The sequence below is a fragment of the Xiphophorus maculatus genome, chromosome 5 (assembly GCF_002775205.1).
Source record: "Xiphophorus maculatus strain JP 163 A chromosome 5, X_maculatus-5.0-male, whole genome shotgun sequence".
Classification (NCBI taxonomy): domain Eukaryota; kingdom Metazoa; phylum Chordata; class Actinopteri; order Cyprinodontiformes; family Poeciliidae; genus Xiphophorus; species Xiphophorus maculatus.
In genome coordinates this window covers 30,047,647-30,065,669 of record NC_036447.1, presented here as the reverse complement: position 1 = coordinate 30,065,669, position 18,023 = coordinate 30,047,647, and the positions used below count along the sequence as shown (strand labels likewise).

General features: G+C 39.9%; 1 protein-coding gene across 7 annotated transcripts in view; it reads right to left on the bottom strand.

Moving 5' to 3' along the window:
* The window catches only part of fat1 (FAT atypical cadherin 1), a 97,473-nt gene that overhangs the window by 38,295 nt on the left and 41,155 nt on the right, over window positions 1–18,023 (bottom strand). For 5 of the 7 annotated variants that reach the window (XR_002752766.1, XM_023333681.1, XM_023333680.1 and 2 more), the window contains exons 5-8: window positions 12,798–13,127; window positions 11,832–12,048; window positions 10,260–10,328; window positions 9,726–9,865 (exon numbers count right to left, since the gene is read on the bottom strand). Coding sequence is in view for 6 of the 7 variants with exons in the window: in XM_023333681.1 (XP_023189449.1) it covers window positions 9,726–9,865; window positions 10,260–10,328; window positions 11,832–12,048; window positions 12,798–13,127 (756 nt within the window). In the remaining variant the exon portion in view is untranslated. The remainder of the gene's footprint in view (window positions 1–9,725; window positions 9,866–10,259; window positions 10,329–11,831; window positions 12,049–12,797; window positions 13,128–18,023) is intronic. The other 2 variants (XM_023333683.1, XM_023333684.1) reach the window with 1 other exon arrangement.

Sequence of the window (18,023 nt, the reverse complement as noted above, 5' to 3'; positions counted from 1 at the left end):
TAGTGGTAACTGAAATGAAGAAAGCATTTGCACGAGGCTTGAAAGCGTTTTCATAGACCTTGATGTTTTTCACAAGGTCTTGAAGTTTAATGTAGGAGAAACACACAAAGTTACATAGTTTTCACAAACTGTCACAAATCAAAATTTAGGTGTGGCACGCATTTGTGTTCACCCCTCTTAATTCTTGAAAGCATATATGTGGTGGAAAACAAACATAGCAGAGATATGTTTGTTTGGTGGTCACATCAAGACATGGCGGTCACATCAAGACCACCATGAAACATCATGGTGATAACATCAAGCTGTGGAAAAATTTTACTATTGTAGCAAGAAAGGGAAGATGGACAGAGACCCTGAGATACTTGGACTCCTCTGCTCCTCTCTCTCCTCTCCTCCTCCTCAGTATCTCTTCTCAGAACTGGAGAAGGAACTCTACCCTTTGCAATGCAAGACCAGGGCCTTGGATTTGAAGGCACTGATCCTCATCCCAGCTGCTTCACACTGGAGCAACCTGCTCCAGTGAAAGCTGTAAATCATGACCTGATGAAGCCAGTAGGACCACATCACCTGCAAAAAGCAGAGACTTGACTCTGAGATCACCAAAGCAGATCCCTTCATAAAGGTTATGAACAGTGACCATTGCAACTTTGACGGAGTCCAACCCTCAGTTCGACTTACACACCGTATTGTGGACCAAGCTCTGGCACCGATGTGGGTCAAAGGGTCTGGTACCCTATCTCACACAGGACTCCCTAAGGGACTCAGTGAAATGCTTTCTCCAAGTCTGCAAAGCACATGTAGACTGGTTGGGAGAACTCCAGTGTTCCACGGCCAGGACAAAACCCACACTGTGCCTTCTGAACCGGAGGTTTGACTATCCATTAGACCCTCCTCCTCAAAACCCCGGAATAGACCTTACCAGTGTGTGGAGTGTGATTTCCCTGTAGTTGGACCACACCCTGCAGACGCCTTTTTTAAATAGGGAAGCCAAAACCCCAATATCCCAATCCAGGGGGCACTGCCCCTGTTGTGAGCATAATGCTGCGAAGGCACACCGACCAACCAACACAACCCCACAATATCCAGAGTTATAAGAAACCCAGGTTGAATAACAATTTATGGAAGTTTATTTTTATAGTTGTTCTGTATCTTCATTTCTCAAGTTTCTGCACAGTCACTTTATTCTTTCTTTCCTCACATAAATACATTCTAACTTTTTTTATTATAATGGCCCAGCTATCTGCATTAATACCTAAGACAGAAAAGCTTTTAGTGAACACCACTTGATGCTAAACAACAAAATCAATGCACCAATAAAATGTCTTGATGAGTTGCAAGTTTTGTGCAGAAGCGTTTATTTGAGAAAAGAATTTATGAATCAGACGAAAGAACTGAGGTTCAGTGAAAAGGAAACCAATAGTTGCACAAAAAGATTTATTTCATCATGTTGTGATGACTAAAGGAGTTAAAACATGCTTATATATCTTTGTTAAGGAGAAATTGATGAAACAGCACATACACAGAATCTTGTGAAAACATAGGACACCATACAGCAGCCTGCAAGTTTTCTAACACATTTGGGTATATCCAAACTAAATATCAATTATGAACAAAAAAATAGAGGCTTTAAACACCGGAACCCCTCAAATGTCTCAAAACTTAATGTGAGGGGCGGGCCAGATATTTCACACATGGATGTCAAAGACTGGTAGATTATGCCAACCAACAGATTTTAATCTCAGCAAGACATCTATGAAGTTCAAGGGTCAGTCTTATTATTTCAGAGTACGTGGTCCTAACTTTTTAACCCAACTTGGAAACAAATGATTATTGATAATTTGATTGTTAGTGAGTACAACAAGAGTGATTTTTATTTAAGTTAAATAAAACCACATTCTATTCAGACAGAAATTGAGATTATGTGAACTTTTCTTCACAAAAAAAGAAGTTTTTTTCACATCTGTACTAACTAGCTTTTTTGTGTTGGAAAAATGCGTTACTGTTCGAGCAATTAATCTTTTCCTCATTGTAAACTAAAAATCTTCCGCCTAAAAACTGTAAAATTCCTCTGAGAGCATGTTTTATCAACACTAGCCACTCGTCTACTGAACTTCCGACAGAGGATTACAGAGAGCTGCCGGAATGCCATCTTTGCTTCCCAGAGCAGCGAGGGGCTTCCACCCTTGCCAAACATGGGGAACAAAGGGACCAGCCGAGATTAAACACCTGCATACCAGACACCAGGGGGTGATGCCATGTAGGAAAACCGTTGAAGCCAAGCTACAAGGTGCCGGCTCGGTGGAAGCAGGGGTGTCCAGGACACAAAAGCCTTGAACAGGTGGCCGCTCACTAGCTAACCAGGGTTTGTCAGATCTCTGGTCTAAACAATTGGCCGCTTGGTTTATGCTGCTAAGAGTGTTTGTTAGTCATTGTGAGCTGATACAAGAGACAAATATAGCCTCAACCTGACAGGACTGATAACATTTACAATCTGCTGTGTGCTGTGATGTTGGCATTGCTACTGAGGCCCACAGATGTCATCTTGCAGGGGGCGCGCCGGGATGCAAGAGCCGTGTTCTGGCTGCGCTCCACGGCTCCTCTGTTGTGAGCAACCCCATATCATGCTGCTAATCGGGACGTGAAAAGTTAAAACAAGTGCGTTTATTCTGAATCAATGTTAACTCTGAGGAAGCAAACAGTGTGACAATCTGGTCTCATTCCAAGCTCGCCTTCTGATGTTGGGCCAAGCGATGTATAGCGCCAGATCCCCGGTGTCTCCAAATCCACCTTTTCTACACATGGAGCACGCACCCAACCTCCCACTCACACCAAAACAAGCACATCAATTCTGCACTTTTACATGTGCCTTCACAGAAAAGAGGCTATACAACCATCCTCAATGTGGCCAGCAACAGATAACGCCTTTTTTTTTTAAAGCAAAAGAAGGGTGGAAAGAACTGATAGTGCTGCAAAGAAACCAAAAGGAGTGAGACCTGGTCACCTCCATCTAGAGTACATCTATCTACAGTGCATTATAAAGTCTCACAAAAAGCCTATTTACCCCCACATCAAACATATACGCACACAAACTCACATTTCTCCTTTGCAAGAAAGACTGAAGCAACATTTCAAAGGCTCTTTGTCCCAATGCATCACAAAGCAGAATGATGCAGCCTGACTGCACTGGTGTAAAGAAAAGCTCTGTAGTATTTATGCACGACTTCCAGACGGAACGCTGAAGAGAAACACAACTAGGTCTGAGAAACAGACATGACAGATGGAGATACTAAAGATTAAAGAAAAAAGATGAGAGTCAGGGAGATAAGTGACAATAAAAAAAACTAACAAACGCTGATCCCAAACCTGACCGTCAGGTCAGGTTTGGGATTAAATGAAAATCAACTTGATAACTTGCAAAGGGGCCTGTGGGTGTGAATGAAACATAAAATACAAGCATAATAATATTTGATAGTCAAAGCAGCAAAATATGTATTTCTAATCGGACTTCAATTGAAATATAAGTATAAATATAACAAGGGATATAAAATCTCCTCAAACAAAAGTCTGTCTTCCATCTTCCAAAACATCTTTAAAAGCAAGAAATAAAAAAATAAATCTAAAGCCACCTGAATTAGCCAATTTGTTGTTTGTTTAAAACATAATGCAATTGCATTTTGCAGGAATGGATTGTTGGAAAAAATTCTTCTAAGAGTGAGAAATAGCCTAAAGCCGACAAATGAGCATACAGCCTCAGCTTGAGCAGGAAATCAGACTATCGATGAAAGAATCTACAGGTGTGTAAAAAGTTAATCAAGTAAGAAAATGATTTCTTCCTAGAGATCCACAGATCTCACTTGTCTCCACCAAAGTTTCTACCTCGTGTTCATCCACAGTATCTAACTGTAGCAGCTTTGTTTGTTTTCTCCGTGTCTGAGCTAAATGGTGGTGAGATCTACAGATGCCCCGTGAGTATTACCTGCCATCCACCACCTCTGTTTCCTGTATGTGACATTAGTGTGACGTCACACACTTCAGGTCTAATGACAAGTTGTGACAAAAAGGAACTGCAGACTGACTCAGTTTTAGTGGCTTGACAGACAGTGTCTGTGGAATAACATTTTAACAGACAGGTACTACATGTTTTTAGTGAAGTACAACATGAACTAGTGAAGAAAAGTGAGACTTACAAATTGAAGCCTGGTTTAGACAATATAATGTAGGTTATTACGATAGCATGGCTGGAAAGGTGGGAGTGCTGATCCTAACTGGTCCTGATATTGGAAAAAGTTCTAAATCGGTTCTTGGTGATAATGCGCCCTATACATATGTCATATCTATTCAGTCTAATTCTATGCTTTGTTCTCTGAGTGACGTTATGCTTTATTATTTATTTTATTTCACCTTTAAAACTCTGACTTGCACTTTATGAACTATTTGAAAAAAAAGGTTTGTCGCAGTTTATCTTTACATGAATTTTTGTCAGTTTCAGTTTCTTCATTATTTTCCATTGCCTGTTTTACTACTAATTGCCCTGACTGAACAAATTAATGTTTTACATGTTTGACCAAGCTTGTGAAGCTATTGGTGTATTTAAGTGTACTGTTCTGATGCATAGTTAGCAAACACATTTATAATTCGGTATACTTATGTGTGTTTAAAAAAGAAACATCTCAAGTCAATTCAGCATATTTTTCTGTATCAGATCAGCATCGACTGATATAAAACCTCAGATATCGGTATTGGAAGTGAAAAAAGTGAATCAGTGTAAATCGGCTGATCCCTACAAACTACTGCTGACAAAGAACAATTTTCCTGACTTCTTCCTCCTGATACATCAACATATAAATCTTCACTTTATGAAGTCAAATTTAAGCTACCCTCATTTTGGTCTCGAGTGGACTTTGTGTTATGCGTTGATGCCATCATGCAACAGTAACATCATCAGTTTGCTGCAGGTTTCAGTTACATTCTTGGCTGCCTTGCATTCCCTGCAACAAGCCCAAGCATTTCTGAAAAATAACAGAATATAAGAAAAATATGTCCACTAAAATCAACACTAAGGCATTAGCTGTAGCTAGGAATGAACTGCAAATGAGCACTGAGGAACAATAATCACCTTTGATGCTCACGGCAGCAAAATATGTAATTATAGCAAACCTTCAAGTGAGATATATAGAAAGGCTTTGTAATGTGGGCTAAGATAACAAGAGAAACAGGAGACCAGGAACAGATTGTGAGCAGAACAGCTTGAGGTACTTCTCAACAGCCAAGGGAGGATGTTGTATAGCTTGAGAAGTGGGAGGGTAGTGGAGGGGAGGGGAGGCTGGGCCGCATGCCGAGGCTGCCTTGTTGGCGCGGCTCTTGGCTATGAGGTGCCCGAGCTGGAATGTGGCTCCCCTCGTCTTCATCAGCTGATTCTTTAGAGACGCCTTCATAGAAATACGATGGCCGAATGAGAAGTACACAGAATCGTGGCAAACTGCTTCCAGTAGACTTCCCACAGGCCAGAATTAATTCTACTGTTATTACCAATGGATCCCGGGAGCCTTAGATCTGAAATCTTCTACATTTTTTCAGAACAGTTTGCTACTATAATTTGAAATTATTCCCAAATACTACAAGGGAAGAAATTTAAAACGGAGCCTTATAAAGCAGGAAACTTCCTTTGTGCAATATCCAGAACAGGGCATGAGGGAACGTTCATTGTCCTTGTTGTGCAGGAAGCCAAGCCCCCTGCCAGGTGGTAGGTTCCGGGCAAAGCCAGGCCACTGGCACACAGCGATCAACAGTGTTCCCAAAACAGGACTACCATCGCCCACAACCCACCGAGGTCTGGCACTCCTGTTCGCTCTTGAAGCTGATCATCGGTCTTTCACATCTGGCCTATAAATGCAGAGCAGCTCGAAGAGGCTCAGAGGGAGCGCAGCAGAAAGAAACACAAAGAGGACTAGAGAGCAAAAGAGAACAAAAAGAGAGGAAACATTCCTAAGAGAGAGAAAATAGGCCAGCCTGTCTGACAGCACAGCCTCCTCATGACTTTGATTTGAGGAATAGATAAGTCTAACTTTCAGCTTCACGAGGTACAATGTGTATGACAGTCTAGATCCAATTTGCAGGGGGGGAAAAAATCTGTGTTTCTGTCAAAGCAAATCCCATGCTGCACCCAAACAGAGTAAGTCCAGAGTTAACAAACCAACTATTGTTTGATTTTTTTACTGTCCTTTTCAGTTGTACCATATTGTCCAAAAAAGACAAACAACCTGATACAATCTTCACTGTAATGTGACCCGTCAATTAATCTTCTGTTCATCTTGTTGTAGCAGGTACGTAACTTACAGTTGTGGATTAACAACATGAAAGAATCTCTATTGTGTGTTATATGCGAACCTTTCTGTGTGTGACTTGCAAAAAAAACAACGTGAAACTAAATACATACATGTTCCTTCACCATTTGCTTTCCAGCAATTACTTCAAGAATCATTTTATCCATATCTCTAGGTCTGTGTTTAAAACATCCAGTAGCAAGAAATAGCCTGATTATCGGAACCCCTCATTGGTGCCTGGGCTCTCCCAGTCTATAATTTTTTGGAAGTTGAAAAAAAAAAGTATTTTCCAGATAGGTGGACATGTCCTATTTAACGTCTACCAGATCATGCTAACAAAACGCTTTCTTCAGTGTAGCAGTTGTTATTGAGTGAAAAAGAGTATCAGTAGCTGCGTTTCCACTGACCATATAATAATGCAATTTGAGATTTCAAAAATAAATACGCTTTATGGAAACCACGGCAATATTGAGAAGCCTCTCCTTTTTGATAGAAAGTTTTGCTGCTAGAATGAGGTGATTTTAGGCCATATTGAAATGAGATTATTTAGAAAAACTCCAATAAAAACATATTTTTGGCATCACACAAGTCACATGATCTACAACAGGAGGTAGTTGTAGGATGACGGCGTGGCATGTTTTTAATGACATGTGAACAATTAAATTCACATGTGAATTTTATTGCGTTTCTTATTTAACGGAAACACCACAATAACAACTTTTTTTTTTGTTTCTGCTATTACCACAGCAACTAACCTTTTCCTGTTTTGACATAGGAACAGCTGTTACTTTTCCAAGATTCTTGCAGAAAATAAACATCTGGTTTGTGAACTGGCACGTTACTTACCTGGTCTGGTTTATATTTGTTGTGTCAATTGCAGCAACTTATTTTGCAATAAGTGGTGTGTGTAGAGCAGAAATTCAGTATGTCCTCTCCCAAACAGCTGACCCACAGTAATCTGGGTTTTTATTGTCATACACATGAGCATTCATCAGCAGAGGAGCGGATCAGTTGCCGCTCTGACAATACACATGTTTAAACCTGAGCTGTGAGGGAAAAGCTGCCTGCTGCTGTCAGTTACTTCATTTGTTCTGCAACATCTGGTTCGAAGGCACGATTTAGACCAAAGCAATTTATTTTATTTGCCAGTTTTGTGTCATAAAGAAGAAATTTGACTTTGGTCCTCCTTTGTTCTCCATAAAGCCATTTGAAATAAAAAATACGTACAAATATTTTCCTTATTTTCTTTTAAAGGGAAATAAAAATAAGAGGGTTTTTTTCAATCAAACTATTTAAATTCAAGTCAATTCAAAGCAATTCAGTAGTGTTCAGTTGAAATTAGCTGAGACCAGTTCAAACTGTCATTTCAGTTCAGTTCAACTCAATTTAATTGAACTCAATTGGTTCAATTTATTTTCATTAATTTCAAATCCAAGCTTAATATATGTTCTAACCCAATTCATTTAAGTTCAACACAGTTCAGTTAATTCCAATAAGTTTCAGATACATTCAGTTTGACTCAATTCAGTTCAGTTCAATTAAATTCAGCCCAATTCAGCTCACTCAATCTAACTGATTTGATTTTTTAATCCATTTGAATGCATTTATTTCAGCTCAGTTAAACTCAATCTGGTTTAAATAAGTTCAGTTCATTTAGTTGATTCTACTAAGTACAGTTCATTTCAATTTCAGTTTTCCTCTTCCATTTAATTCATTTCAGTAACGTTTAAAATCATGTTATTTCAGTATTTTTATATAAAGTAAAAAGATCAATTTTAAAATAATGTACATGCATTCTAAATGAATTTGACTCAATCCACTCAAGTTTAGGCGTGTTATAACGTATTAAAAGAAATATAATTCAATTTAGAGAATGATTAATGATAAAATGCAATGTTTTTGAAGTTGGTCAACAAACGAGCCAGTCTGATAGATTTGAATCTCTACAACTCTTCAATCTCTTTCTTGTTAAAGGCATCATGCAGACCGCAGCAGGACACCGTGGAGGAGAAGTGAGTTAAACACGATGAGACCACCAAACAGACTCAGGAGGAATTGCCATCTGCCCCGACCTTTAAACGTGAATAATCTCACTTAAAATGTCACAGCGTAAAGTGTTGCTAAGGGGCTTTTAAACAACTTTCTGCTGCCAGAGCTTCTGACAAAGTACGCAACAGAGAGAAAACATCTCATCTGAGCAAACAGGAACCGTGTCGCTGTTTTTAAGGGTTTGCTCTAAAGGACATGCCGCTTTGGCGGACGAGCTCCAAAATGCCAGCAAAGACGCGCCTCGTCCTAGGCTCAGTGGAGCACAACAGCCAGATGATGAAAGGCTGTATTCATACGGACTGACAACAAATACATTATTTTCCAGCAATAGTCCTCTGAAGCCCCACTTTGAGGGACAAAGGACGAAAGATTTTGAATGTCACCTTCCCGCACGGCCCAAACTACCACGTAAAAAACACGGAAAATCTCATGGACAAGGCATGACCATTGGAACAAAAACCGAAGGCGGCTTGCACACTTAAAAGCTTTTATTGTGGCACTTGTGCCGTCAGCCGGGGTGCAAGGCAAGCTATTCCACATTTAGTTATTTGTCTATTCAGAAAAGGCAGCTTCAGAGAAGATGAGGGTGATCTGACTGATTCAAGGAGAAGCACAGCAAATGATGAGGAGCTCAAAAATGTACACTGGAAACACAAAAAATAGGGATGCACGATATTGGATTTTAGGTCAATATCCAATATGCCGATATACTAAAACTCATTTGATCGATAGCCGATACCAATACCGATATTTTTTTCTATACTTACTTACTGAAACCATATGGCTTTCTCTACTGTGAAATTAAAATACTTGATTATCTTTGTCAATTTAGCCTGCTACCAAAAGCAAATGCTTAAAGGAGGCTGAAAATGATGCAACACTTTCATCTTGCATTATGTTTACATACAAAAACAACACCTTTTATATCGGTGAGCTATTTTGATGGAATGGCTAATATAAATTTTACAGCTCGATTCCGATACCATGGTGATAATATAGTGCATCCCTAAGAAAGAGTTTTGGTTACCCGACCGGAGCATTACAAGAACTCTGCACCAGAAATGACTAAGAGAGAGACCGATGCTGGAGCAAACTCCCAAATGAAGTATTCTTAAACAATGTCCTCTCATTCTTTAAGAATAAAAGAACAGATTTAAACCTAAAAACGCATTTTTTCTTTTACCTGTTCACCAATTCAAAGCAGTGATAGCATCATAACATCATTATCAGCCAACAGGTCATTCAATCTACTAATAACCCTTCTCTCAACTCCCGCAATTCCTCACATGAGGAAAACAGAACCATGACAACTGCCTCATCAGCCTCCAACTGTTTCATTAGTGTTTCAATTACCTGAGTGCTGACAGTTCGTGTCCCATCTGTGGCTTCCACTGTCAGGTTGTAATTTGATTTCTGCTCTGCGTCCAGGGGCCGTGCAACAATCAAGGTTCCACTGGCCTTGCCCACGTCAAAGCGGCTGTCGTAATTACCACCTGCAATTTTTTTTTCATGCAAACAACGAAAAAAAAAGAAAAAGACAAGATTAGAGGCAATTCCTGATGTAGCTGCATCTCTATTTTCACAAAGTTAGAGAAACTAAGAGAGCAGAACATAAATATCAATGTTTAACACACACGCAAACTAATGCTGATGTTACTAATTAGCAATATTGATTTACTGTTATTCATTTATTTAAGCTAAGTGTCAATAGCGTGGTCAAACTAATATGTTTGTAGCAACACCATACAAATTACACGTTAGCAGATGGAACCTAAAACTGAAAACATTGACCGCATGCCAACCACAACCAACAGGTAGCACCAGAGACAGACAACGTCACATGATCTCTTAATACAGCACAGCCTATTAGGAGATCCCAGCAGATACCTTCTGCTGTACAGTTGTGGTCACAAGCCATCTGAAGGATGTAAAACATCTCAGAATCCTCACTGCCGTCTTGCAACAATCCAACCAAACAGAACATTCCAGAGAAAGAGGGAAAGCAATGAAAGAGCACAAAGAGGAGGAGAAGAGAAAAAGGAGACGTGTCAGTCAGACATTGATTAGAAGGAAAACGGGCAGAGGCAGAGGGAGAGGGAGAGGAGCCGGCATTTCTTTTTGAAGGAAGGCATTTTGAAATCTTTTCATGTGTACAGTGGATGTTGAGAGTTAAAAGGGGACACTTAGGAGGAGAAGAATTATGTTTGGACACTCAAAAACACCGCTATGTGGTAAAGTGTGCTTAAGCAGAAAAAAGAAGAGGAAAGTAAATTAATTAAGATCGTTAAGGGAATGGCAAATTCAATTGAGTCACACTATCAAGGACAAAAACAGTGACTGAGGGAAATTGTGCGGCTTCAGAGTGGTTATGTGGCAATATGTGTTCTTATTGTTGACAAAAGTGGCATAAAAATATCAATTTTGAAGGGAAAATGTTTTTTTACCTTTTAATTTGTTTGCTTTTGTGGACTAATAGCTCAGACCTGCTAAATGAAGGTGGTGTTGATCAAGACGATAACTGATACATATTCCCTATTTGTGTCATAAATTTGAAGTTTAACCTGATTACTTACTTTGTTCATCTATTATTGTGAAGCGAGGTTTAAGGTTGTTCTCCATCAGGAGGCCCTGTCTGACATTCTTAAAGGCTGCTGATCAAGAACTCAGTTTGTCCTCTGAAGTCAGAACTTTCTAGTTCTCTGGGATTGGGAGGTGGAGGTAACAGATTGGGAGGTGGAAGTAAAAGGGGGCATTGAAATATTCTGGTTTGGCTCTTAGGTCCTCTACCAGTTGAATGTCCCTGCTAAATCTCCCAATGAGTTATCCAGGACACAACCTGAATCACCTTAAACTGCTACTTTCAATGCGGATGTTTGGTTTCCAAAACTGAAAAATCCCAACTCAAGTCATAATTCTGAATTGGAGGCCCCCTATCCAAACTCAAACATGGCTGCTACATGCATAATGGTCAAAGTTGAACTTTTTACTCTATTTATGTTTGAGATGCTTATCTTAGTATTTAGCTACTATGACCCTGCAGCAGTTAGCAATTCAACAATAAGCAACAAGGTCATGTCAGGGAGTCAGTTTCATTTTACTCAGTGTACCTCACAAAAATCTACGAAATGCTTTTATGGAACTGTCCTCATCAAAGTAATTAAAATATATTATTGGGTAAAATAACATTGAAAAAATATTAAGGAGCAATGTTAGCTTTTGCTAATTTAGCTGTCAGTTCCATTCTACTCAATCTACCTTACCTAAATCTATGCGATCTTATCACAAAGTACCAAGCCTCTTACGGTCTGCACTGTTTTGAAGCTAAAAGCTAAACATTAAACACTCAAGCAGCAGAAGAAACCCATTCACTATATTAGTCCTACAGTGTTGTCTAACTACAAGCCAGCATTTATTCAGCATGCATAAACTAAGCAATAATGCATCAACAGAAGGCGCTACCTGTGATCTCGAACCACACCGGAACATCAGAGGACTCGGTGGCAACAACGCCCACCATGTGTGCCACCGGGTCGCTTTCCATGACTGAAAAGGTGAAGGGAAACTCCTCGAACCGCAGGGGAGCTGCATCAGCTGGAACCTCGGGTTTGGGAATCCACTCGATGTGCAGGCGACAAGTAGACGATTTCTGAGGCCGTCCGTTGTCAACCGCTTTAATCTGAGAAAAGGGGTAAGAAAAAAAAAGTCTGTGTTAGGATTTAACTTGGAAATGAGACTCTGAACACACCTTACCTTACCTTCAAGTTAAATTGAACAAATTTATCATCCAGCAAAATTTGTTATGGTGACGGGCCTACCATCAGATATTTCAGTACTCGAACACAATATCTGACATTTTGTGTATTAAGTCTTCTGTGTAGTTTTCTCTTGAAAGTGAACTGAAGTTTATTAAGTAGAATTTTCTTGCAGCAGAATATGTTTTTAAGAAAGGGCACCGATAACTTTACAAAAAGACAATCATTACCAGCAACATGTGATGGAGGAACTTAGAATAAAAGAGAAAACAGAGTTAATTTTCACACACATAACACATTTACTTCCAAGTGATCTTTTGAAACAAAGATCTTTGTATTGCGGTTTCACGGTGAAGAGACATTTGACAGTTGAAGTGTAATGTCGCATCAACACATGAGAAAAGAAGCTCATTGTGAGACAAACAAGGAATAAAATCTGCTTTCTGGTTCCTCCACACTTGTAGTCTGCATGTGGACTAATTAACACTGCATTTCCACCAGAATAAGGTGGGGTAAAGAAAAACAATAACGAAAGAAAAGCTTTGCAGCTGGAGAGAAAAACAGGATAATAAAACAGTAAAATAATAAACAAGCATCTGCTGTCATTTTTTACAGCTTAATGAGCGACTCTGTGCGGAATCGGGATCATAAACCTTTCTGGGTAAACGCTCACCGTGAGGATGTCGTATTCTCCGGCAGAGGAGAACTTCTTGGACGACACCAGGCCGGTCTTGGGCTCAATAAAAAACTTGCCATGTTCGTCTCCTTCCTCAATGCTGTAGGAAATTTCGGCGTTGGGCCCGACGTCCCGATCCGACGCGATCACCCGATACACGGGGTCTCTCTTTGTGGCTCGCTCTCTCTCGGGTCTCTCGCGCTCTGGCAGTCGGATCTTATAGATCTTCTCCAGGAAGAGCGGCCTGTTGTCGTTGTCGTCCAGGACCTGGACGATGACGCGGACGCTGGTGGTTTTGGGAGGAACGCCGTGGTCGGTGATGGTTATCTGAGGAGACATGACAAAGATTTTTAAAACTAGGAAGTTGAAATATTATCTTATTCAGCCAATTTTATATCACACCCCATCTCTGGCATTCTCAGCGTCTCTTTTCTGTCTTTTAGAGTCATAACCTGGGAGTGGCCTTTGAAAATAATCAGAATTTCTTTATGGTCACAGTATATAGTCAATCAGAAACCTCTAAATGTTTTGTAAAACTTTATGAGAATCTGACAAGGAAACTAAAGATTAGGGTGATGACTAAGAGGCATTCCAACCTCAGTGACCTGGAGCTCATCACAAAGGATAAATCTTTATAATAGCAAGAAGAGGGGATGAAAACCAAGGTTTCCATTGATTATTGAATAAACATCTGAATAATTTCCCCTTGTTAGTTTTTAATAAAAGTACAAAATTAAAAAAAAGCTAAAACTGATCATTCTTTTTGCTATCATTTAAGGTATAAACTTTTTGGTTTACTGAAAAAGATTTTAAGCCTAAATCTATCAGAGGTATAAAACTTGTTCATATACATAATTGCAGCACCAGCTGCAGTCACTCTGCTGAGCCGATGCTGAACTGAAAGTAAACAAAATGACTTATTGCTGCTCATACTCTGAAGTGCTCCAGATAAAAGACAATGTGAAAATAATTTTAAAAATCCTTTATAGAGCCTTGATTGAAGTCGTATGTTGATAGTTGCTCTGTAAGGCTTTTTTTTTTTTTTTTGGAACAATGATTCACCACGTCATCGTGACTTTTGTCAGATGAGCTTGTCACAATCCCTGAAGCTTACTGAAAAGAAAAGCAGCCACAAGCTGACCTAAACAAACAAAACTAAATCCCACAGAAAAATGGGATCAGGGATTACTGGGCGCTGGAAGAAGTGCCACCATTTCCAGCTCTGAGCTGAGAAAAAAAAACAAAAAAACAATTTAAGTGAAGGAACAAATGTCACAGTCATTTAAAACCATCTGCTAAGTACTTTACCAAAACAGTCAGCAGTCTGCAGCCACACACACGCCATTTGCTGCCATACTTTCAATTACTAAAGTAATGTGTTTCTGCTTTTCTCGCAGTGTCTGCAGCTGTCCATGCTGCTCACATGAGCGGAGTCAATTAAACCGGCTGACAAGAAACTTGAACGAGAATGTCTCTCCGAGGGATGATGCAGGGTGTTTGTGCTTTTCCTGCCCAGTGTCACGGAAAATGTCGCGATAAACAGACTATAAACAAATTTGTTTTCCAGCTCTCTGGATGCCAGATATCCTGCATGGCGTTAAAAAAAGAAAAAGAAAAAGAAAAAAGGTACCATTAGGAATGCTGTCGCTGCTTCGCTGTTGCCGTGATTTGCTAGCTATTTTTAACCATATGCGCATTAAACAAGCTAATATACATCAAATAAGCCAGAGTGCCTGTTTGGAAATTCTTTAATGGTGATTTCGGGTTGCTAACCAACAAACAGGGTTTTACATGCGATGATGTCATCGGAGCACATTGCAAACTTTGAGCTTTATGAGCCCGCAGCACCACACCTTCTCTGATGTCCATGCAGCACACATCCCAGACCCCACCGTGGTTTCTGAGGCGTTTCGGATCATGATGGACATTTTAATGTGGAAGAAGACTTTTCTGGAAACAACTGTTTGTTAAGAAAAAAACATCTAAAAGAAATTCTTTTGGAAAAACTATTGTGTGAAAAACGCCTAAATAGAGAAGTTTTCAAATGATTTAAGCAACCCTGCCTCTGTTTGAAAAATTAGAATATAAATGTAAAGTTAATTTATTTCAACTCACAAAGGCAAAATTATTATATGTTTAATTCCACACGGATATTTTAAAGCCTTTATTTTTGTTCATAATGAGAATTTTTCAACTTATGGCTAATGAAAATATTGAAAACATTTAAAGATAGAATATTCAGGCTAGTTAGAATGACAGCGCTGCTCAATGTGCTAATGGAGGAGAAACGTTTAAGCGACAACCTGCCCGGGGTCTTTCTGCATGGAGTTTGCATGTTCTCCCTGTGCATGTGTGGGTTCTCTCCGGGTACTCCGGCTTCCTCCCACAGTCCAAAAACATGAATGTCAGGTTAATTGGTCTCCTCTAAATTGTCCCTAGGTGTGAGTGTGTGTGTGCATGGTTGTTTGTCCTGTCTGTCTCTGTGTTGCCCTGCGACAGACTGGCGACCTGTCCAGGGTGACCCTGCCTCTCGTCCGGAACGTTAGCTGGAGATAGACACCAGCACCTCCTGACCCCACTAGGGACAAGTGTGTTAGAAAATGGATGCATGTATATGTGTATATACTGTATATATGTATATATACAGTACAGACCAAAGGTTTGGACACACCTTTTAATTCAATGAGTTTCCTTTATTTTCATGACTATTGACATTGTAGATTCACACTGAAGGCATCAAAACTATGAATAACACATGTGGAAATATGCACTAAACAAAAAAGTGTAAAACAACTGAAAATACCCCTTATATTCTAGTTTCTTCAAAGTAGCAACCTTTAGCTGTGATCACTGCTTTGCTCACACTCTGCATTTTCTTGATGAGCTTCAAGAGGTCGTCACCTGAAATGGTTTTCACTTCATAGGTCAACCTGCCCTGTCAGGTTAATAAGTGGGATTTCTTGCCTTATAAATAGTCATGAAAATAAAGAAAACCCATTGAATTAGAACGTGTGTCCAAACTTTTGGTCTGTACTGCATATATATATATATATATATATATATATATATATATATATATATATATACACATATAAAAAAAAAAATTCCCTTCTCACCCACCGCGGGTGGTTCTTATCCTCTGAGCTCGGGTCCTCTACCAGAGGCCTGGGAGCTTGAGGGTTCTGCGCAGTATCTTGGCTGTGCCAAGGACTGCACATTTCTGGACTGAGATGTCTGATGTTGTTCCTGGGATTTGTTGTAGCCATTGGTCCAGTTTGGGGGTGACTGCCCCGAGGGCCCCGATGACCACAGGCACCACTGTGGTCTTCACCTTCCAGGCCCTCTCCAGTTCCTCCCTGAGGCCCTGGTATTTCTCTAGTTTCTCGTGCTCCTTTTTCCTGATGTTGCAGTCGCTTGGTATTGCTACATCTATCACAACGGCTTTCCTCTGTTGTTTATCCACTACGACAGCATCAGTGATCCTTGAGACACTTGGCTATATATATATATATATATATATATATATATATATATATATATATATATATATATATATATATATATATATATATAATGTGTGTGTGTGTGTGTGTGTGTGCATGTTGGCAAAGGCTCCAGGCAACAGATGTGAACGGCCCATTTACCTCTGCTTTAACATCACAATAGTTCCCTGCAGTCCCAGGCCTGAGTAATCGGCATGTCCTGGCATGTCCCACTTTTGCTGTTTAGCAAGCCCCCTCGACCCCCTCTCGCTTGCTCCCCCCACCCCCTTCCTGTGGATGAAGGTCTCTGATCCTGCCGCTTGAGCCCAGACCCGGAACAACAAGAGCAGCTTTGCCTCTTTCTGAAATTCCCCCACTGCTTTTAGCTCTCTCTCCCTCACACACACAGACAAACGACAGCTACCAACCCCCATATTCCTCATCATAAAAGCTGAAGGCCTGCTGTGTTCCCTCCACTTCGTCTTGGCATTTAGTGGAAACAATGCCGACACTGCCCCCACCCTAATTGCTGCGCATGTTCCACATGGCTCCACATGTTCAGTTTCTTCTCCTGCAACAAGTCGCTGTAGAAGTAGAACTCCTCAGCAACACTTTGCACTGACTTTCTTTTGCCAGAGACCAGCAAAAAAAAAAAACTACGCCGGTTTCTTAAATAGCAACATAAAGAGCTTCTTGTTGAATTTTAAATAATGCAAGATGAACGGGAACAAATTGCCTTAGTTGCTATGGTTTCAATTAAATATCAAAGCTGACACCACTCGTTTTCTTGAAACTATCCCACTCACAGTGAGTAACAAAGCCACTTAAATGGAATGTGGTATAAAACTTTTAAAAATGCTTTTGTGCACGAAAACTAAATCCCTCATTAAAATTCTGTGATCCAGTAATTTATAATTATTTGTAAAGTACATTTAAGAATAACCGCAGTTCCATCAAAATGCCTCACAAGAAAAGTATAATTATAAGTAGCCAATAAAAGAAAACCAATAAGTAAGTAAAGCACAGTTCAAATACTAATTAAAAGCAAACCAGAACCAGCGAACACGAGAAAAAAACCTCCTGCGGGGAATAGTTCATAGTCCCAGACAGATCTAAAGGCCCTGTCTGCTTTGGTTTTTAGCATGAACACCCAAACATGCAACAGTATCCAAAGTTTATATTGGATCCTAAAATAACACAGATGTTATTAGGTTCACTTTGACTAGGAACACAGGATATTTTTTTTCCAGAACTTGTTTTCTGAGGCCGTCTGTGCTGCGCAGAAGCTCCTCCTTGTGCAGGACTCTCTCAGAAACAAAATGTGAACGTGTATCATAATCACATCAAATCAGGACAGGATGCAATCTGCATACATATTTCATAAATAAAAGTTGGGGAGTGTACCAAAGAGGCATAAGAACACAGATGCAGCAGCAGCAGCGTCTTGTTTCCTATAAATCTGCTGAGGACCCACAGTAGTTGTGGTTCTTTTATTTCTGCCACAGAAAATAAACGGCTTTAAAACCCAACATTAAATCTCTAGTTATCACTCTAAATAAGGGATTTATTTGTTCTTTCACCACATACAGCTGAAAACAGACGGTGATATCTTTTACAGCTGAACATATCAGAACGTATGAGCTTTAGGCCATTTTGAACTTTGAAATGCTTAACTTCCTCCTTACACAAACCTCCATTTAAAAGTTCAGAGTAAATTCTTAAGTAGGGCATGTTTCTGGGG